Source organism: Lissotriton vulgaris, chromosome 4_1, assembly GCF_964263255.1.
Source record: "Lissotriton vulgaris chromosome 4_1, aLisVul1.2, whole genome shotgun sequence".
NCBI lineage: Eukaryota > Metazoa > Chordata > Amphibia > Caudata > Salamandridae > Lissotriton > Lissotriton vulgaris.
The window spans coordinates 1,409,879,747-1,409,903,556 of record NC_141691.1 but is presented as its reverse complement, the minus strand read 5'-3'; the positions used below and the strand labels follow the sequence as shown (position 1 = coordinate 1,409,903,556).

Genomic DNA, 23,810 nt, shown 5'->3' with positions numbered 1-23,810 from the left:
GAGGGACCCGCCTGGCCCGTAACCTTGCTCCAATTTCCCCACCAGTTTTCTAGGTATGAGTTATTTGCTACTATTTGTATATTACCCAGGGAGGTTTCTTCATCTTCTCCTGGATCCCTTATCCTTACCTGTCTCTTTCCCAAACCTGCGTGGAATCTTAGGAAGTTATTTCCTTGCCATCCCATCCCCTCAATTTCTCCCAGTACCTCCTCTTTGGTTAGTAGTCGAATTCCCTTATTCTGTAGATCGTTTGCTGATTTCTCAATCATATTTTTTACCAGTTTTGAATACAGCATAATTCTAGTGACCCCCTTCCCTTCTTTGTTTTGCCTAAAGCCCACTTGTCTAAGGTCATTCGATCCTATAGCTTTAAGATTATGGCATTTTAGCAAAGCCTGCAGAAGTTGTGTCCTATTAAGGGGCAACCTCTTTTCTAATTTCTTCCCCCCTTTCCTTAAGGGTATTGGTTCAAGGTATAGCCTCATATTCTCACTCCCCTCTATCATTGTCCTGTTTGGTAACAGAGATTCTATCATATTTGCCTTGTTTGTTTGGATATTAGGCCTGGTGGCTTGCACCTCCGGGTGACCCATGACTGCAGATTCCCTCCTAACTGTCTCCCGGCCTCCTTGATCTGTGATGTAATTTTCTTATTAACTTGTTTCGTCTGAGGTGCTGGGATATTATGAGGGCACACATTTTTTTCCTGCTTTTTGGGGGTTCTCTTCTTTATTGTACTCATACCGGGTTTGGGTCCCTTTATTTTGTTCCCCTTTTCACCGACTTCCTTTTCCACCCTTAACCTTTTCTCTGGAATTTCCCTCCCTTTCCCTAGTGATCTCCTACCTGCCCCTCGCTCTCCAGTTATTTTCCCACACCTAGCCAACTCCCCTCTTTTTATTATCCTCATTGGCCACTTTGAGATGTATACCTCGTGACTTTCTTTAAGTTGTTCGACAATTTCCACCTGTGCCTCTGCCCGCACTTCAGGCACAGGGTCAGGATCAGGGATTTGTCTTACCATATCTGGCATGTGGGATCTGATCCCATGTAGCTCCCCCTCTATTTTAGCTAAATAAATGAGTTTTTAAAATTACATTGTTAGACAAAGTCATTTCTAAAAGACCTTGAAGAGTTTTTTGTAGAATTAGCATTAGATCCAACATTGAGGTAGCAGACATAGCAGAGAGATCCCGATTTATCTCTGGAGTTAAATTCAGTTCCACACATTGATCTGTACTAACATCACGAAGGTCGGGAGGGCTTTTATTTTCGCTTCTTCTGTGATGCAGCTTTCTGCTCGTGGTGCATTCTTTTCTCCCCCTAAATCATCCTGAGGGATCGGGCTATCTTGGGTTCTTCTTTCCAAATCACTGGAGAAAAGTTCTCATGGCGATGATGATAGCCTTGGGGACGCTAAACCCCTATGATCCGATAGTAGCTGCAAGGACCGGTTGATAATATTTAGGGATTCGGATATATGTACTTCCAAGGGTAGGGAGGTATACCCGATCTCTTCTCTCTCGAAGCTCTCATTATAAGTTACTGACTCGATGGACATAATTTCTTTATCTTTTACAGGTGTGAAAACTTTTTAAAAATGTTTTTCCCACAAACTCCTTTATTGAATTTGATGTAGAGCTACCTAAGTTCTTAGTAGCCACTATATTCCTTTTCACACCTTTCCTTCTTGTTTTCACATGTGTAGACTCTGGGCTCCCCTTGCTCCTCTCCGAGGTGCCTGCTTTCTCTACATTTGCGGAGTTTAATCTCATCCTCAAGTTGTGTCCCACAGTTGTTTTGAAATTTTTTTGGTGGCATCTCTGTAGTTACCCCTTGATATTACACACTCCACCAACTCCTCCTGTGCAGATTACTTTACTCTATTTAAGAAAAGAAGAGCCAGCAGCCGGTCAATTAATCCAACAAAGTGACCAGCGCCAAATCCCCAGCTATGCACTCCACACTTTCAGTAGCTCAATATCCAAAATTCAGTAATAGTAATTTGAATGCGGGGATGTTGGGGTTAAATGTAGTTGCCGCCGTTTGTTATACAGTCCCAGGGGTCCTGAGCTCAAACCCGTTTGTTATACAGTCCCAGGGGTCCTGAGCTCAAACCCGCTTTCGCTCTCTCCTTACTCCACCTTCACCTACCTCTGTCTTGTGCCTTGCGTGCGAGGTGTCTGCCTCTGCGCCCTTGCTTCCGTGCCCTGTACCTTCAGATCGCTTTCCAGTCGATGTATGCTTTTTACACCCACAATGCTCCTCTGTCGGCGCGGCTGACAGTCCTCCCGTTTTTCGCGGTTTCTATCGCTTCTGCCGCTTCTGCTTCAGACCTCGTCGGTGCGGGTGCAAACGCCGATGCGCGTGAAGTGAGCACGGGGCGGTTCTTTCAGACGCTTCTCCTTCTCCTACAACGTCTGAGTAACGAGCATGCAGGATGGGCGGGCGTTCAGGCAGGCAGGGCGCTCTCAAATAGGTTTTGGATCATTTTTGCTGTTTCCGTAATAGGCAAGACTTTCCGTTCTCCAACTATATTATGAAAATATTTTTTTACACTAGGGCTGAAAATGGGAAAATTAATTTGCACTAATTTTCACAAGTTTTTTTAGGTAGCAATATAATAGTAATCTTTATCTCTTAAAGAATAAAGGCTACAGTAACTCTTCAAATACAAACGCGGGAAGAATACTAGACCTGCCACAAATCAGTCAAACCTTTTGGATAGTAATATTTTTTCAATTTTTTTACAATTACTGTATTATTAAAACGATGGAGGAATGATTTTGCAATTGTAGCAATACTCTTGGGGGCATATTAGCAAGAACCTCGTTAAAATTATCACTGTTATAGCGGCAGGAAACTGCTGCTAAAAGAGCGATAATGGACTTGCTAATATGAGTTATAGAATTCCAATAGAAGCCCAGGTTAGATGACCTGCACATCTAACCTGGGCTTCTATTGGAATTCTATAATGCATATTAGCAAGCCCATTATCGCCGTTTTAGCAGCAGTTTCCTGCCGTTAAAACGGCGATAAATTTAACGAGGTTCTTGCTAATATGCCCCCTGGAGATAATGATGCATTTAGAAAACTACTCACGATTCAGAGATGCAGCGAAATCGGCCAATGCAGTGCTAAAACATTAATGCATGAATGACAAACTCGGGCATATTATCAGGACAGGCGATAAAATTATCGCCGTTTTAGCGGCAGAAAACTGCAGCTAAAACGGCGATATTGGGCTTGATAAAATACTCTATGGAATGCCAATTCAAGGCCATGTTAAATGTGAAGGACATCTAACATGGGCTTCAATTGGAATTCCATAGAGCATATTATCAAGCCCATTAGCGCCGTTTTAGCTGCAGTTTTCTGCTGCTAAAACGGTGATAATTGTATCGCCTGTCTTGATAATATACCCCTTAAACACGTGGCAAATTACCATACTAAAGTATAACAAGCATTGGCAACACCAATCGTATAACACAAAAGCACTTCTTTAATAATTACGTTTGAGTATATGGTATTGTGAATGGCTGAGTGGGTGAGCCATTGAGTAGATGAAATACATCAGTCAGCAAAGATGAAGGTCACAGTACATGCATAATGCGTCATAAGTGGATAAACTCACCATTCTTTAAAGAGGTACTTTCAGTTATAAGGCAGGTTTATTAGGTTTGTCAGACCTTGCTTAAAAGTGTTGGTTTGTGGACCACAAAACTAGAGCATTGTAAAGAAGTAGCATAGGTAAGGCTTCCATCTAAGCAGCTAAGGCCTTTGATAGGGTCAATTGGCCCTACCTAAATGATGTGTTAAAAAGGTTTAACTTTGGGGAGGGCTTTCGCAGAACTATTGCCTTACTCTATCGAGCCCGTTCGGCTAGGCTGCTGATTAATGAGATATTGACAGAACCCTTTAAGATCACTAGAGGTACGAAGCAAGGTTGTCCACTTTCTCCCCTCCTTTTTAATTTATACATTGAGCCGTTTGCCCAGGCTTTGCGAGCAGACGAAAATATACCACCATTCAAGTTTAAGGAGTGGGAGAGGCGGACGGCATTATATGCCGATGATATCTTAATCTTTACCTCGGATCCGGTGTTGTCCTTCCCTGCCGTGATTCAGAAGGCTGTAGAGTTCGGCAAGATCTCGGGCTATAATATCAATTCAAGTAAGACCGAGGTTATGGTCTGGAATATTCCGGACCCACGGTTAGGCATAAATATCACCACCTCTATGCGCTATCTCGGGATCCGAATCACCCAAGACGTTGGAACCATTGCCCAAACTAACTTAGATCGAGTCTCCAGGGAATGTAAGGGCCTATTGAAATCTTGGACTCACTTGCCACTTTCTATAATGGGTAGGGTCAACTTAATAAAAATGTCTATCCTTCCCAAGTTTATATTTATATTTGGTGCCATTCCTTTGGGGTTTGATGTGAAGATGTTGGACAGATGTCAGCGAGAGCTTAACTCCTTTATTTGGAATTATAAGTCGACTAGAATTGCGTGGAAGAAGTTGAGGAGGAGAAGGGAGAAGGGGGGCCTCGCCCTACCGGATTTAGTGTATTACGCTTGGGCCTTTCAGTTGTCCTACTCCAGGATGTTACTAAAAACACCATCGAGTCTTCTGGAGGTGTCAATGTACAAAGCAATGTTAACCGGAGCAAATCTACCAGCTGACGGATTTCTATTTAAATTTGGGAGCCAGAAATATTTTAAGAAAATAAGACTGAAAATCATACAGTCTTGGGCTAGGGGCTGGCTAGCCATTAGAAGAAGATTGGGGCTGTCTTACTACTCTAATTTCGCTCCCATATGGGACTCCCCGGGTTTACCGGAGTGTCTTAGGGACAGCTTATCTTCCCCATTAGAGGAAGCTGGAATTGCTAGATGGGGAGAGTTATTGGTGGACGGATCGATACTTCCTTGGGATGTATTACATGAGCGTATAGGTCCAGCATTTTCTAGATTTAAATTCATCCAGCTGGAAAGCTGGGGGAGAGCCCAGCGGTGCAAAGATGTATTATTTGGGAAATCAAGCTCCCTGGAGCAGCTGCTACTAGAAAGACCTAGGGGTGGTAAGGAGGTGGCTTTCTGGTATTGGCAGCTTCTGGAGGAAACCGATGGGGATTTCACCCTTCCAGATGAATTGTGGGGAGAGACAATGGGCTTACAATGTGAGGAGATATGGTTAAGATCTTTTGCGCTTCTCTATAAAGTGGTGAAGCCATCATGGCTGAGGCGCAACCATCTGTTCACATCACACCGGGCTTATATAACACCGCTGAGACTTTCCAAATTTCTCCCAGACAAGAAGTATAATAAATGTAACTTACCAGAAGCTTCAGATGTTCTTGGAATGCCCCAACATCGGTCAGTTCTGGGAGGAAGTGCTGTCTACCTTAAATTCCATTATGAACACATCAGTAGTAATTTCATTGCCACTAATCATCTTTGGAATGGAGGACAGTATTTCTGGCGAAGCAAGATCTTTTCTGTTTTATGCTATTCTGTTGGCTAGGAGGCAGATTTGCATACGGTGGGTGGAAAAATCTGCTCCAATATATTCGGACTGGCTCACGTCTTGATATGAAACATCAAATGTGGACATGGCTAGAGCTTGCAATAACCGTAATCTGGCCTTTTGGGATCTGTTGATACAGTGGAGATAGTGTTCCGGGGTTTTTTTTTGTTTTTTTTGTTTTTTTTGGGGGTTTTTTTCCCCGGGTCCTATGATTATGCCACCAACACTCCTTGGACCGGGTCTGGCCTCGATACGGTTTTTTGGTCCTTCAGGTTGAGACATACCTAGATGGAGTCAGCGTAAGAATTTAAATTCCCCTTCTTCTTGGGACTTCTCTGCCACCAGTAAAATATCTCGGAGTCCAGTTCCAGAGATGGGTATCATTTTCTTGGTTCCCTCTCTTGGTCGGGGACACGCAAGGTGGTTGGCATTTCCTAAGCAGGGGGTAAGGCAAATGAGGACAAAAAAAAAAAAAAAAGGCTTCCATCTCTTCTTGCAGTCTAGTTTAATGGGCATGACCCTGTTGAGTTGAAAATAACGGATCATTTCCTATTCTGTTGACAGAATATGAGGGTTCACTGTAGGAGCTGCTTAACTAAGTGAATACATCAACAATAAATACCACTAGCAACTCAAGAGAGGAAGTCACTGTATTAAAGGCTGTTTGAATTTGACAGTCTGTTAGTCAGTCAAATATACCTTTATTCGTCATATTTCTGTGGCATAAAATAATAGAATACAGTAAAATCCAACGGAATAAGTACCATCCATCACATTATATTAATACAGTTAGATTCACAGTGGAAAAATTACAATATTGCACATTTTCAAATTTTTTATATATGCCAAATAAAAGAGGCTACAGAGGAGTATCTCAGAGGGGTATGTAACTGCTGTAAAAATAACTAAGTAGGTCTACATTGAGGAAATTTAAATCTTTAAAAATTGGCAATATTAACTTCTTTCTAGGCAGTAGATAAATAGAGCACAAGAACACAATATGTAGGGTTGAATGAACAGGCTTCGCATCTCCGGGGCATACACTTAATTCCGATAAAGTGTTACTAGTTTTACTATTTGCATGAATCCCCACCAAGAGAGGTGGAAAATTAAGATGAAACTTGGTGAGGACAAAGCATTGTTATCTATTGAGAATGAAAAAGAGATACTGTTGGAGGACATCGTGAATGTGTTCCAGATTGTATGCACGCACAGTGGATTTAAGATTATCTAAATAATATCTTTTTGACGCTGCCTTCTCATACAGACTCTGGGGTGGCAAAAAGGCCCTGTTGACCAATAAACTCACAGACAGACTTCAACTATGCAGACAGCATAATTTCTAGGGCAGACTGGAGTCATAAGCAATCCTTCATGACAAGCTTGTTGAGGACAGTCTCCTCCCTAACCTATATAGATAGGCACAGGAAGAGGGGAGAAAGTTTACTTCTGTCCTCTATATAGGGGATATCCAATTCTGCATGGTAGATGGCATTAGCAAAACTTCGAGGATCAGTCAATGGATTTTTCAAAAATAAACGTTCTGCTTCTTGAATCAACTAAACGTGTTTCGTGTCCCAGATCCCAGCCCCATAGGATGCAATTGCCACATATTTACTTGCATAAATCAAAGAAATCCATTTCACTGGTTTCATGCCCAACTTTTTACTAAAACTGTGCAGGCCTATGATGGCCTTATTAAAGAGGGCTCCCCTGTTAGCTAACACTGTTCTCCATTTATATCCATCAGGCCGGATACTTAAGTAAGAAAAGTGTCTGTCACAAAAAACCTTGGAGTTATTAAGAAAATTTGCAATTTTTTGGGCCAGTCTTGCCCCACAGATCAAGATACATGTCTTATTATCATTTACTTTCAGATCAAAATTCTTCATATCTATATGGTGTGGAGAAGTGTGGCTCAGGGGTTAGAGGCGGCAGACCCGGAAGCTGAGATCGGCCCTGGACCAGGGTTCAATTCCCCGCCTCGATGGGGCTTGGGCTCAATAATTCCACGGACTCGATAATTCTCGCTCTGGTGCCTACTCGACTCACGGGTTCAGACTCTGCGACTCTGGGCAATAGCTTGCTTAATCTCCACAACGGCCCCTCGCGGCGGGATGCCTGGCTTTCACCTTGTGGATACCCTGCCGGGGTTATCTCACAGGGGAATACCAGGACGGGTTCCCTAAGCAAGCGCTTAGATGCCTGCGATGTGGGTGGTTTGCGCTATATAAATACATGTACATATATAAAAAAATGAAAGTATGTTTGTCTGTTTGTCCTTTATGCATTACTACACCAGTCATCTGATAGCCATGAAACTTTGGGAAGTAGTTGAGTACACTCCTGCGAAGGTTTCTGTCTAAAACATTTTTTTTAAATGTAACCCCCAGGGCCCTCATAATCTTTCGATTACTGAAATAGACAGCAAATTTGCCAGCATCGTCGACATTTATGACCTCCAAACGGAAATCGATTGGTCAATCTACATTAGTAGCACGAAGGAAAAAGGCATTACGAGCATCAGAAACAGACGAACAACGGGAAGCAAGATTAGAAGCTGTTCGAATACAAACTGCTCAAACCTGTAATGCTGTTCGAATACAAACTGCTCAAGCCCGTACTTCTCAAACAAACGAGCAAAGAGAATCAAGATTGCAAGCCGATCGAATACGCACTGCTCAAGCCCGTTCTTCTCAAACGAACAAGCAACGAGAATCAAGATTGGAAACAGATCAATTATGCACTGCTCAAGCCTGCTTGAATGAAACAGGAGAGCTACGAGAATCAAGATTGGAAACCAATCAATTACGCACTGCTCAAGCCCAGTCCAGTCATTACAATAGTGGTCCCAGGCAGGGGCATCCTTATAAAATTGTCTGATGAATGTAATTATGCCTTTTTCTACACCTAACTCAGTCATGATGGATAATAGGTTCGAGTGTGAAACACAGTCAAAAGCTGCTGTAAGTTCCATGATGAACAAATATATAGTTCCTTTCGTAGCTGCTGTGTACTTGCCTATGACTAAGCTCAGGTTTAGGCATTGACCTGCAGTGCAGAGGCGTTTCTTAAAACTGTTTTGGGTGCCGGATATGATGTCATTCTCGCCCACCCAATGCGCAAGCCCATGATTTTTACATTAGAATCTAGTAAAATTATAGGTCTGTAATTCTTTAGCTGGGCATTATCCCCTTTTTTATAGATGATATGATTACTGAGCTATTTTATGTCTCTGGGGGCGTACCTTAATTATTGCATTAAACACGTTGGTCAACATTGGGGCTCACTGATCTGACCTATAAAAAAAAACATCTAATTTCACCCCATTCGGGCCTAGGGCTTTCCCATTCTCACTTATCATCCAGTCTCCTACAGGCCTCAGTAAACTCAATAATCAGGAGAGGGATAAATGCATTCTACAGAGTCCCATAGCCTCAGGGACGTAGATTCAGGGAGCTGTTTGCGGAATTACACCCCCCTAAAAAAATTATTTTGTAATAAATAGTTGATTACAAGTGCTTTCAGTTGTGTTTGGTCAGGCCTTTGTCAGATTTCACCTGAGATTTTCACAAACACGTAGACAAAAAAATAAAACACACACACACTTGCTTTGCCGTTTCTGTTTTGAAGGTCTTAAAGAATGTTGGATACTTTGAAAAATATTCAGTTTTAAGTACTCTTAACTCACTGCCCTTTAAGCCCCCCTCATGCCCTGCTTCTCATATAACATTTTTTCACAAGGTCTGCCAGTGTGATTGTTGAGAAATCTGAAGTTCACCCCCCCCCCTCCAATTTTATAGACCAAGCTAAGCCCCTGCTTAGCCCATCCTCTAATTGATTCTCCATGGAGTCCATGGTGGAATAGATGTTAGAGAAATAACCTACCCACTGATGTTGCAGAGTATTCACTTCAGTAGAAGGACCCGATAGGTCAGTAAAATAGGGCCTGTTAACCACCAAGTAAATTATTAAGGATGAAGGTGGAACGCCCTGGTAACGAAGCTGCACCAAGATCCAGATAATCTACCCAACTGTTTTATTTGGGAAGATACATCCTCAAGTGACCAACAGTAAGAGATAAGCTGCTTGGATGCTTTGTGGTGACTATATCCCTCTTTTCATTGTGCAACACCTAGGTTGCTACAGGTGATGGTGTACACTTATGAGCGACAGTCACAGGCTTTCACATGAAAACATCTTCTTCTTTCTTATTACCACCTCCTTCTAGCAGTTCAACTTCTTCTCATCTCGCACCAGCAGTTATCTTTCTGAGGTGCTCATCTGACACAATTGTGTGCTGATTTTTTTGATTGGCCAGTCGACCCTATTACTCTAATGCCTACTTCCCGTACCTTGAGGCACTGCTTTGTAGCAAAGTGAGCATTCTGTGATGTGTTTCTCATGCGATACAAAAGGGGGTGGTGATGAACGGAGCATCTGAATCAATCAAACACTCACACCCAGTCAAAAGATCTGGGTTTAATTCATCACCGTTCTTTAGCCCACTCTGCACCCCAGTTCCGACATGGCTATATGCAAATCAGTCTGACCCTGTGCCTCATGGGAACAGTCTAGCCCGAACTGCCAAGCCATGTCTTCCCTGGACCAGAAACAAGCTTCCGAGGACCGGTTTCTGGCATTACAGCCGTCTTCACCCCGGGTTGCTTGAATCCAGTGGCAAAGTGAGCAAGGGACTCACGTCTGAGCATACCCTGCCACACTTATGGCGGCCAAAAGCGGTCTCATGCAGCCTAAGTGTATAGAAGTCCCAAACTGGGGAGGAGAGATTTCTTATTGCATCAATGCCTGAAGAACTTGTTGAGATGAAGCTAAGTCGATGTGATTGCCTCTCACTAGGGCTTTCTGTGACAGCAACATGGGTGGTGGCAGTTTTAGAAGGTTTTTGTGTTCTTAAAAATATAGAATTCCGTGGTGTTGATGGTATAACATTATGCAAAGTAGGTTGAATCGAGATGTTCTGCACTTCCTCTTGCATCTGACCACGCAAAAAATCACTGGTTGATCAATTTCCTCACTCCAAAGGATCTTCCTTTTCATTGTTTCACATGGTGGTCCTCAGTCGTGGTGCAATCCATGTCAAAATAATCAGAAGGTGGGCTTGAATAAGATGAGAAAGTGTTCTTTCTATTCCTTGCAGAAGATCGTGAAGACAATGTGACCAGTGGAAGAGCAGTCTCAGCAACATCTTGCTACGCAGTAAGCTCAACTTCCTACTCTGCTTCTACCTGCGGAAGATCAGGTGTAGCAGACTGAGATTGCTGTTGAGTTTCCTGTGAAGATGATTTGATTTGCTACTGGGGCAAATTTATTTCAGACTCACAGATCTCAGCCATGACTGCAGTAACTGCAGTATTGAGAGACATCAGCTGTGATTTTGGTGGCGGTACTGTTATTGATCCAGGAGTGATCCACCTTTCACCCTCTTCTTGCCTTGAGGAGTTTGCAGCAAAAACACATACTGCCGGAAAAAAAAGAAGACGACTTAAACTCACTTGTGCTATCATTCTTCTTCTCCTCAATACCTTCGAAAAAATCTGAAAACAATATATCATGCCGGTTGTGCAAAGCTGGAGAGGAAAACATTATACATCTTCTGTGCCTATGTCCAGAATTAAAAAATGAAAGACTAACTTTATTAAAAAGGCTATTTAATGACAGAGCGATAAGGACTTATAGACAACCATTGCTTCAGTGTCTTTGCCCAGAAGATGTACTTATTAATTCTGCTTTCACAAAATGTTTAACTATTGCACAGAAAAAATTAGAAAGAAACAATATTAATTGTCATACTGCCTAAATTCTCCGCTAATCTTTTAAACATATGAACTTGATTTATTCAAACAGTTTTTACTATGCGTGTGTATACTTTTAAGGTTTACTGCTATTTAAAAACTATTTTTAAGAGGTTTTGTAATCGAAATGTCCATAATTGTGTTTTACTCCTTGTAAAGATTTTAAATAATCAATCAATAAAATTACTACTAGTTCTCCTCAATTGCTACTCTCTAGGCAGGAACCTCCTTATTTAGTGCAATCTTCTTTACTTCTTGTATAGGTTATCGGTATAAGCAGAAGCAGTTAAAAGAGAGGACTCTTGACTCTGGTGTCACTCTTAGCTATTTGGCAGACTTCTTTCCTTCTCTGTGTCATAATGTCTTATGTGCCTCTGAACATTTTAAAAATAAGGATGACGACAGTGAGACATGGGCAATCTACTCAAAGTAATAAAAGTTGCCATGATTTTAAATGCTTAGCAATAGTGTACCCATGCCTAAACTATGTTTTTTATATTAGTACACAGGAAAAGCTAACATGGCATGCATTCAGAGAACATGGGACTCTGGTGAGAGGAATGGGGAGGCAGAGCAATGTTGACTAAATTATTAAATAGTTGTTTTCGTTCTAGGGATAATTAGATGCCTATGGGAGGCAAGGTGTAGGCAAATATGTATTAACTTATTTAAAAAATAGCATGTGTTCATCTAGGACCAACAGGACCTCTAAGGGAAGCAGTCAAAACTCCAATACGTTCATTAAAAAGAAAAGCTATGTACTACAGACCACAACAACTAGCCACATGCACAAATAAATATTATACCAAGAAAAATATATTGGAAAAAAATTTACAAAAATGACATGGGTTTCTAGAGGGCTATTGCAATCAACATTCCTAAAAAAAGGTTTTAAAAAGTTGAATAGAATGATTAATATCCAGAAACACATACACAACGCAACAAAATGGTGGTTGCCACACATGGCCAGCAAAAAAGAGTGATGAAAAACAATTACGAAATAGCCACTTATGATACACAGATGTACAAGCTTCACAAAATGGTGGTTATGGTCGCAAGATTGCAGCAAAGAAGGAGACATGGAGATAAAAGTCAAATGACTGCCTATAAGACACACACATTTAAAGACCCAACAAAGTCATAGTCTTGGTTGCTCCCTGGCCTACAAAGAAGGACACAAACTGACAAAGACAAGTTATGGCACACACCCACACACACAGACACACACAAATACACACATGCACTCCCCAAAATGGTAGTTGCCCATAAGGGCAGAAAAGAAGGAGGCATGGAGAGCCAAGAGAACATGGTTGCACTATCCTGGCTTTCCTCCTCTGTACCACTACAAAGAAATGACTGCACAAATATATACTCATAATGTGCGAGGGCCCAAACATGGGTCTGCCCTTCACTCACCAACAGTAAAGCATTATTTTCACAATAGAAAATAAGCTTTAAAAATGCCTGAAACACATAACGCCTGAGCAACAATTACACCAGCAAAATTACTTTTAAATTTTGCAGAAAGAAACACAATAATCTTGTATCTCACACACAAAAAATGGTGAGGAAGCACATGGGAAGGAAGGCAGCTGACAACAATGAAAAATGTCTGAGCCTGGACTCTTGGAGCCACTCCATCCCTGGCCACCAACTGTCACATGCAGGCAAAAATTAACCTATAATTATCACACACATAAGGCAGTCCACAACCCGCTAGAATAATTAAAAACTGCAGCACAGCAGCATTCATAATGTTAAAAATCTGAGGTAAAATGACATAACTGGATCAATTCACAAAGTCAAAATTAAATGAAGGATGTCCTCCACCAACCAAAACATATGAATTATCCAATAATCCCATATGGACCCCTACTCCAAATGTCTGGCCATCCAGCATTAAAAAAAAATAATAATAAAGTATCAAGATGCCTACCCTCCCTCTTTGAACTTACCTAGGTTTTGCAAAAAAATTAAAGATTCCAGAGGAGTTGATGCAGCAGCGATTGCAGACAAAAGGAAAGCCTTGCTTTCCATCTAAAATCTAAATCAAAAATTATCAGAGTGAATAAAGAAGAGGGAGGAGTCGTTAGGACAGGATGAGGAAGTTGATTCTGTATGTACAGTAGTCTCCAAGTTTCTATGAGAATTTCACCTGTAAAAAAAATGACTCTCATGCCAAAGAATTACCGAACCAGTCCTTTTCAGCAAAATAATTAACTCAAAATGTTTTTTCAAGTTGATTTTCGGAGGCATGTGCAGCTCGTACGACAATTATTTCAATGTTGCTGTTCCTTTGCTCTCTCAAACACACTTCTTGTGTAATGGCATAATCTTGGGCATCACACATAATGTTCATTATGCAAAATGTCAGAAATAATGTCAGGTTACTCCAGTGTAATGAAGACTATGACCAGGACTCCTCCTCATCGTTCCAGACCTTGTGTTCAGTTGCTGGTAGGGATTTCTTAAACAGTATGGCAAAGCACCCTTCCTCTAAGCTATAGAATTGGTTGTTATCTCATGTGAATGGCTTGAATTTTAAGTGTAACGAACATTTCTTGTGTAGTCTCTCCTATACTTTGAACCCTCTGAAGGGGGTACATTGGTTTCCTGTGAAATGAAGAAGTATGGAGATTTAGAAGAGAGAAATATAAATGCCTTCTTCCGTTTGATGGAGTGTGTGAGCAAATTCACATTCATATACAGGATATTGTGATTCCAGTGAGACCACAAAGATGTGCGTGTTGAATGGACCCTAGAATGCCAAGGAGGTAAAGTGTGTATATGATACGTTTGTACTGTGAGTTGCACCTCCACCGTTTATTAAACATACTGTGGAAGTCCAATTTGGTTTAACAGATACACTACCAGATACACTAAGTGGTCTGCGCAGGTGGAGAACCCACCATTCAACAGGGTAGGAGAGTTAAAATGTGATATAAATGAATACATGACCTAGTCTGGCATGCAGAGTTCTCAAACTGAACCCTATCAATCAATCCGGGTTTTGTAGAGCGCACTACTCACCCGTAAAGGACTAAAGGCACTGAAGGAGGGGGGGTGAGCAGATCCGTTGGGGTCATCTGGAGAGCCTTGAGGTCATGTCTGAACCCTCTCTATAGAGAATGCAAGAGGTAAAATGGGGTGAGGGACAAAGGGAAAGTAAAGTGAGAATACAGGTAGAATATGTACCTCTGTCTAACAAAAAGGTCTGTGGAACATGGTCTAGTATGGACAAACTGAAGGGGTTAATACCCCCGAAACAAACGTTAAACAGGCAAGCAAAACCCTTGACTAATCAGGCCCACCCCCATCCATCCAGACATTATATACAGCATAAGAAAGGTTGCCCAATTGGGAGGATGAAGTGAACATGCTGAATGTTCATAAAAGAGGGGTTTATGAAATGGTAGAACATAACCATCCATTTAAATTATGACAAGAGTAGATATGCAAGACAATCAGGTCCAGACAGTCGGTTCTGGGTCTGTAAGTGTTGGTATGTGTGGTCCCATTCAAGTGAAGGTTACTGGCATTAGTAGTCAGGGCAGGTCCTCCATATGTAATTGTTAATGTGGTGTTGGGCAAACAAACTCCACCCTTCCAGCTGTGTACCAGTTGTTTAATCTGAAGTCTCTGCTGAGGTGATAACAGCTGTACTAGGATGCCACAGAGCAGTCCGCTGGCATACCTTCCCGTAGAGTGTCACCCCGGGTCGCTCTTTTCATATTCATGGTTTGGGTGGAGTATCTTCTCTCTGTCTTCTTGTGTGGATCTTTTACAGTGGTGTTCTTTAGCTGCCAATTGTTTTGACCCAGATTAAATTCTTTGATTGCATCACATTCACCACTTCCTCCAAGTGTCTCTCAGATGCATGATATGATAGTCCAAGCTTTTCAAATGAGACCTTTTCTGTTATCTTTGTAGCATACATAGGCCACTCCCGCATGTCTCCAGAACTAGCTACATTTCTTTCAATTCCTAAAGTTCATTGTTTCGGCCATCTTTCGTGGGCAGCATTGCAACGAGTATAAGAGGCCTTACGTAATACTATGCTTCCAGAGACATGGGTGTTGAGTCAAAAGACTTTTCATCAAAAGTGAATTGTTTACATAGAGGAACGGGCTATTGTTATTGTAAGCAATCATTATGATCTGCCAGGCTTCCTGAGGAGTAATGGACAGGCAAGTTTGGGTGTGCATCTGGACTTACTCTTGGGCATATGTATACGGAAATGGCGCAGTGCTGCACTGCTGCAAAATTTGTAGTGCCACGCTGTGCCATTTCGACACAGCAGGGATGTGCTGTACTTAAAAAATACTGTACACTCCTTTGTTTTAACTAGTCCTGGCACTGAAAATAGCTGCCTAGTGCCAACACAGTCACCCTCGTGCCATAGTGCAAGGGTGCCTGTATTGCAAGTATTAGTGTTGATGTGCAGGAAGGTGTCCTTTTCTGCACATAACAATCAATAATTGTGATTTGCTTCTTTTATGTGTGCTGTATCCTGCAGCACACATAGAAATAGTAAATTGCCATTATTTAATGAATATTTCTGAGCAGGAAGGGACACCTTCCAACACAAAAACAATCATTAATGGCGTTCTGCTTTCTCCACGTGTGCTGCCGAATGCACCACACATAGAAAAAGCAAAAAGAGGACAAATAACAGTATTTCACCTCATTGCATAAAACTAATGCTTGCTTTTGCAGGGCGTTAATTTTTGGTTCTGCCTCAGATTTACACATCTTTGTGTATCTGGGGCAGCATAAAAAATCTATGAGTTTTGTGGTGGAATGCCCACAGCAACACCCCTTGCACGTCCCATTCATGCAGATAATTCCGTGAAAGGTTACCATATTTAGAAGGTGTTAAGCCATGCAAAGTGGCTTAACCCTGTTTTGTAAATGTGGTGCAAGACATTGCGCCACCGGAATGGCGAAGGAAGAAATGTTCCAGTGACGCAATCCCCTTGCACATATGCCCTTCTGTATACACATTGGAACACCTAAGGGAATTACGAAGACATATTCAGCAGTGTTGAAATCGCTCTAGAAAGACGACATATTCACCGTGTAAGCTTTACCTGGGACCACTGAAACGCTGACAGTGTCCCATATGTTTCCCTCTTAAAGATCAGTAATCATCACTTGCATTGCCACATGCCCTCTTCCCTGAAATTGGTCTACTGTGGTGCTCCAATGCATTTCTAATGTTTCCCGTCTAGTCTGAAAGGTAGCAATGCCATTTGATTGGATTTAATTACCACACGTGTTACTGCTGTGCCATTTTGTACTACTACGATGCATACCTTGATTACCTTGATGCAAATGAGTTCTCACTGAGTCTAGCTTGCCATGGTTTCTGAAATTGCAGGGCCCTTAGTGTTCCTCTGTTTACCTAAAGCTGCTTCCTTTAAAAGCAATTTGTCTCTAGTGCTATGAGAAAGACATGAGAAATCTCAACAGTCATTTGAGTGATATTGTCTAATTGTCGGTGCTTACCACCCTCCCCTTTGCAGTGCCAGAAGACAAAAGGGCATAATCCTCAGATCACCCATGAACATCCTTGAGTGGGATCAATCTCTCAAACTGAGTGAGTTTGACCCATGATGTCTTTTTCTTTATAATGTGGTGTAGTTGACATTTTCTGTGGGTTTTACCCCTTTAAATAAAGGAAATAAGGCACTGGGTTTCCAGTACAAACCTCTCATAGAGATTTTGGTGTCTAATTTAAAAGCTAGGGTGGCATAAACAGTGATTTACTCTCAATATTTTGATAGTGATCAGCATTATCAGATCAACAGAAGAGAGCAAGTATGGGTCCTTAAAAAACCATCTCTGGGTAGAGCTGCCCAGCACCGGAAAATTGCCAGCCAACGTGTACCTCCAAGAATCCATTAAAACCCTAGGCTTGACAGATGCCTGGAACATCTCAATCACTCGGAGTTTAAAAAACTAGTAACAATGAAAACAAGATTAATATCATCAATAGAGGACAAGAATGCATTGTCCAAATGTGCTCACGGCTGGGCTCTGCTTAATAATTACAATGTCCTTAAACCCCAGCCCTACTTTCCGGCAAGTACAAATTTTGCCACCAAGAAAAAGTTCTTAAGACTTCGGTTGGGAGTTGGCCTGATTAACCCATTCCTACAGCCTTGGGAAAGAAAAGGAGGGGACCTGCTGTGCCGTCTGTGCACCTGCGGCACGGAGAGTCTTATTCACATCATATGTATCTGCAAGAACTAAAAGGACATACGGATCTCCTTGTTGAAACCATTCTTTAATCTGCATGGCATTAGTTCTTGTAGACAGGCGGTGATGCTGTGCTTTAATCCAACTTTAGTACAGATAAATTGCCGTCTTGCAAAATTCTTCGAATTAACTGGAAAAAGAATGAAAAATCCACCTTCAGTTGTCATGGACTGGCCTTTGGCTCCTCAAGATCTTGCTCAGTAATGCTACATTATGGTTACCCAAATTGGCATTGTGAAACTACAAGCAGGGACACTAGGCAGTCGTCTCATACTGTGCAGGAGCATCCCATCAGTTCAAACTCATAACCCTTATCAAACTGACTTTTTACAGACTGAGCATTAATTACATCCGGGATTTTGGCATGTATGATTCATTTAGTAATGTAACTTTAAAACAAATGTTTCATGGATAACACAAGGCAGGTATTTTAACCTTTTAAATTCTTCATTTACCGTAACCTTGATTTTATTATTTATGTATTATATGCAAGGTTTTAATTAATCAAGCATAATAAAATGTACAAACACTTTATAATGTGGTGTAGTTGACATCTTCTGTAGGTTTAACCCCTTTACATAAAGGAAATAGGGCTCTGGGTTTCCAGTACAAACTTCTCATAGTGATTTTGGGGTCTAATTTAAAAGCTAGGGTGGCATAAACAGTGATTTACTCTCAATATTTTGATAAGGATCAGCAACATCAGGTCAACAGAAGAGAGCAAGTATGTGCTTAGCATTTTACTTTCCACATTATGAAATGTGAATTCAAGTAAACTGTCTAACTTCTGCCTTGCTTAGGTTGCCTTTCACATGCAGCCCAAAGCAACGGAATCGCTAATCTCTATCAGGCAGTGTGCTTTGCTTTTTCTCTGCAGTAAAAGCACTGATCCACAACAATGTTTGTGGTCTGGCAGCACTTGTAGCTGTAGCAAGTGGTGAGCATCTTGAGTGTGAGTGTGCAGCAAAATCCCTTAATTTCTCAGCGAGGGGAACGTACTTTTGTCAAGTGTCAGTTAAAATCCTTTACCTTCCTTAGTATAAGTCTCCCTTAGTTTACCAAAACCACCATCTCAATATGCAAAAATACTATGCAGTGACATGACTTCTTATGCTTTCTTCCTCGTTTCCAGCACAGAAGGACGTTGAATTGTCAATTATTGAGCACCACGGGCACATGACAATCAGCCCAGGAGCCCCATCAACACAAGGAAAGAATAAACTGAGTATACATAGACTCAACCTCCATTCATAAGACAAGCACTAAGGGACATATTAATAAGGGCTGGCGATAAATATCGCAAAGCGCGCCTAGCGCTTGCATATTTATCGCAGGCTATCTCCGGAATTTATCGCCCGGTTAGCGCGATATCAACAATGCGAATCGCCGAGGCGATAAAAATTCCAGAGATAGTGTGGATATCGCCATTTGCCATGGTGGAAAACGCCGATATCTAGATGATAGGGCCTGTGGTCTTAGCCACATAATCCACCCCATGTTAAGTCTGCCTTAGTCAGAAATTTAACAGACGTTAAATTCCTGCGTTAAGGCATACTTAACGCTATTTAAATAATCGCTACCCTCCCTTGTTAATATCGCGAAGCTGCCTTCGCTATATTTTCCCTGGTTGGTTTCACAGCCACGCCTACTTTGATCTCATTAGCGATGCAAAGTTAGGTGTGCTGGAAGCGGGTGCTAAGTCAGCAAAACACGCGATAGCGTGTCTTTGCTGATAAGGCGATAAAATTATCGCCTCCTTACGGACGAAAAATGAGCGAAAAAGCAGCAATATTTTTATAGCGCCGCCTTCTTAAAATGCTCCTAATCGTCTTCCTTGAAATTAACCTCTCCAACAAAAAGGAATGTGACTGTGAGTGCTAAAAAATTCTGACTCCTCAATTAACATATTGCTACAATTCTCTGTAAGCGCTAATACAACCACCTGTGACGTACCTCTTTTCGTTTTGAGATGAGCAACTGAAGTAATCATGGAAAATCAAAACGCACTATACATATTACCAAATGAGCCAGAAAAAAATAAAAGGAAAAGAAAAATGAAAAGAAAAGAAAAGATAATAAAAATAATAAAGAAAATAAAGAAAAATGAAGTAATAAAATGGCATGAAAAGCAAAGGAATCACCGACTGAGTCTACTAAATGTAATGCATCCTCGACTTTATTTCAAATAAATGGAAGCCCAGATACAATTTGTGCCGAGACATATCTTAATGAATATAATCCGTTTAATAATATTGGTGGGTGTACAGCTTTGATACTATTAATCTGATAATGAGGAGAGCTGTTATAGAGAGGTCCCTCCAAAACAGCATCATATCCATTAGCACGCACAAGGCTAGCTAGCCACGTCACTTCCTGTGTCCTATATGTTTGACACGTCCATCCCTTTTCCTAATATCGTTTGGCCATGGTCCAGAGATGATTCCACAAGACTGCGCAGAACAACCACTAAATGTATGGTGAGTGGCCCGCCACCAATTGACAAATGTAACTCCTTGAAAAGCTGCTGCGAGTGCAGGAAAAAGAAATAAGTTGCTCCTCATATCTTGGAATGCGCCTGTAGTATATTATGGAAATGACCATGGGCCTGATTAAAAGTGAACCCTTATATGTTTGCACAGGGATCGCAATTATAAGTGGTGGGATATCTATTACACCAGGCAATTACCACATATGTTAAACATCTACCTACTCCACAACAAAATCCAACCCTCCCACAGAGGTCACCTAATTGTATCTCTAGAGTTACGCCGTTTGATTTCATACTCGTCCAGATCAGTGTTTTACTTTTGCTATGCTGATTTTATGCTATTTTTATGTACTGTTTTTAGACAGGATTGAATGAATTCATTCTTACTGTATTATTATGGATATTGCTTTTATGGCTTATGACCAAAATGAAGTAAACAACGACGACGATAAAGTTGGCACCTTTCCTTACATTTCTGCAGGTCAAACCTGCTGCATTTTAATATTTGAGAAAGGCCTGGTATTTACTGGGGGAATTAGGTTTTGGCTCAAATAGCATCAAAATCCTCCCGGTACTCCCCAACCAGCCACATACAAGATAATTCTCACACTTGATAAATTCCGAAAGTTATTATGTGCAATAATGAAATACAACATGCAACAAGGTCCACTCGGACTCCCCACTTTGGGGGGGGGTCCCATGGCCTGCATAAACTGTTGGAATTACCACATGGTTTAATAAATATTTGCCATTTTGGCATTGCTCGCCACAATGTTTCTCACGTAAAGTTACTCCTACTATTGCGGATTCAGCAGCCATCGCCCTGATAAACATTAGTATGGTAATTTAAAAGATTGTAATTCTACGAATATGCATTATGCAAATATCCAACTATATATGTTTTCCGAAAGGCAAAATCAGAAACAGCAGATACATAAATGCCAGGGAACTAATGCGCTAGCGGCATGAGTTGTATGTTTATTGCAAATTAGGGAACAAGGGAACTGAGTTTTGGTTTCAAGTTTAAAATGTAATTATTTTTAAGAGTTTATTGTTGATGGTTGTGATTGTGAAAAAAAGAATGGAAAGAATTATTGTATAATTATTGTATGTATATGTACTTTCAGCAAAGACTGGGTCAAGACCCGACCTCAACCTGACGATACAGACTTTGGAGCTAGAGAACAAGGTTGGAGTCTCGGCGTCGACTCCACCTGTTTGTTATTCTCGGCAAATCCCTTACTCACACGTGTTTTAAACAAGAAACAAGATGTGAACCTGACCTTGTGTAATGGAAGCTGGTACTCGTGTAAAGCGCCCCGATATCTTCGGGCTGAGTTTGAGCTATATAAAACTGAAAAAATAAATGAATGTTATATTAAATTTAGATGGGTTATTGGTTTAATGTAGAGACTGTTTTATGAATATGACGTTAATTTAAACACGTTAGAATTTCAAGTTGTGGCGGGTGGTTCCTAAAAAACCGCTACCTTATATCCAAATTGTAAAATATGTGACCTGTGTGTGAAGCAACGCGCTTCTCAAAACTGACCAATACCTAAACCTAGAAAACATTTGTTTTCACAATACTTCCGGTACAACATCCTTAATTAAGCCAATACTTCACACGGTAAATCAAAGTACTGTAATAATTGCAAAACAAGAGCTTTGAGCAACAGTAATAGAAAAGTCAACTTACCAACAAAAAAGTCACAAATCGCTAAATTGAAAAGGAGAAAGTTGCTATGAGTTTTTAAACTCTTGTCAGTCACAAAAGCCAATATGACCAGGGCGTTTCCCAGGACAATTACCGAGACCATTATAGACATTAAAATCACCAGTGAAATTAGCGTTGCACCTGAGAACAGGTACCCATCGCTGGGAGTGTAGGGTGACAGACTAGCTTCACCCGGAGGGGAAGTGGAGCTTGTAGAGAAGAACGACGGGGTGACGGAGAAACTGACGAAAGTAAGATCACTGTCCGTGGTTTCCATCTCAATATCAGCTGCCAGAGGTGGTCGACTAAGAAACGTGTTTCGATTGCGATGCGCTTTATTCAAAATAGTTATAGACACTCACTCGTTCATGCATATCAGATACTATCATGGAACAACACAATTGCTGTGTTTCACCATATTACGTATTCAAAAAAAGGATGACATTTATTTGTTGATAATATTTGACGGCAGTCGGTACTAAAGTGCTCCAAAAGGCATTTAGGAAGAGTCGTTGCCTCTCTGCAGCACACAGGCTGCTGAAGGATGATTGCTGCTTTTGTCGCAAGAACCCTTTATATCTGGAGAAACGACAAGCAGAGCCCTCCTCGGTTGTATTTTTTTTATATAATTGCGCGCAATTTGCTCATTAGCGCATTATCCTCTTGTTAGTGCAACGCGCTGAGCACTAGCTGTATACTTCCGGTACATGCGGTTGGGTTTAGGGCCTATTTTCTACTTGTTCACGCTATTAGAAGTGGCGTGGACCCTTATGCATGTTTGGTCCCAGCAGACCAAAGCTCTCTGGGCGTTTAGCCAGGGAGAACAGAACGGCGTGGCTTTTTTGCAGCTGATGCTGCTTGGTGAGACTTAATAAGATAGAACATGCATTTCATGAGGTGTCAGCAGTAAAACGAGTTAGACTCATTTTGATTTTTATTTAATCTAATTCAAAAACATGTTAAGTAAATGAGAAGGCGCGTATCACCTAAAAAAACGCGTACATACAAGTTTCCTTTTAGAAGAAAGACGTAAACGATGATAACTCTATCCGATACAGACTTAAGAAACAGCTAACAGAATAGGGTGTGATGAAACGACCAGAACTGCTATCTCTGAAACTGAGGATCCTGGTTCGAGTGTCGACGTCTCGGCTCAAAGGGAGGGTTACCAGTTGGCACTATCAGACGAAGTGAGGAATCCAAGGATGCTTTGGAAGGGGAGACTGGAATATGAGAGTAGTGTTCAAGGCACCAAGTTTATTTCTGAGAACTGGAAAAGTACTGTGATGTGTATGAGGTCATATTTCTTGAATGTTCTTTGTGCACTTTAATTAGTGAAACCACCTTGTGGTTCCTCAGATTCCCTTTAGACTTAGAGAGGTACAGACCTCTCTTGACATCTCTGATTGTGTGCCTTCATGCTAAACATGACTCTATATCTATTGAACTTCTACAGAGGTTCTGATACTGACACCTTTCTTGCTTCCTTGATTTAGTAGGGGTTTCCAGCTAACATCACAACTAGCTTTTATTTCGGTTGGAAATCATAAAAGCATACAAACAAGAAATCATGCAATACAGTACAATACAAATAAATATCATCTAAAATATTTCTAATTCATCATGTATTCATTAGAAACTTAACGAGAATAAAATCATATAAGAAGATAAAATTAGCTGTATTGAATGTATCTATTAACATTTCAAGCCCTTTACCTTGCATACTAGGGGCCTCATTTACACGAAACTGATGCATCAGCATTGATGCATCAGTTTCCTTGCGCGTGTACGAAATGTCCTTGAGACACAATGGGTGCACTATATTTACAATATAGGCCTCCACGGCACAATGATTTAACAGACGCATCTGTTGGTGCGAAAGTGACGCATTGCTGGAGTTGGTCATAAAACTGACGCAACAAAAGCAATGCATAAGAACACATAGGCGAGTCCCATTGTAAAAGCCCTGGGTCAATCCTTATGCCTGGTCTGTGCAA

General features: G+C 41.2%; 1 protein-coding gene across 1 annotated transcript in view; it reads right to left on the bottom strand.

Annotated features, from left to right (window-relative positions):
- The window catches only part of LOC147724058 (histamine H3 receptor-like), a 48,195-nt gene extending 26,105 nt beyond the window's left edge, over positions 1–22,090 (bottom strand). Inside the window, exon 1 of the mRNA XM_086966941.1 lies at positions 21,796–22,090. Within this exon, the coding sequence (XP_086823067.1) occupies positions 21,796–22,090 (295 nt within the window). The remainder of the gene's footprint in view (positions 1–21,795) is intronic.
- Between the last annotated feature and the right edge of the window lie 1,720 nt (positions 22,091–23,810).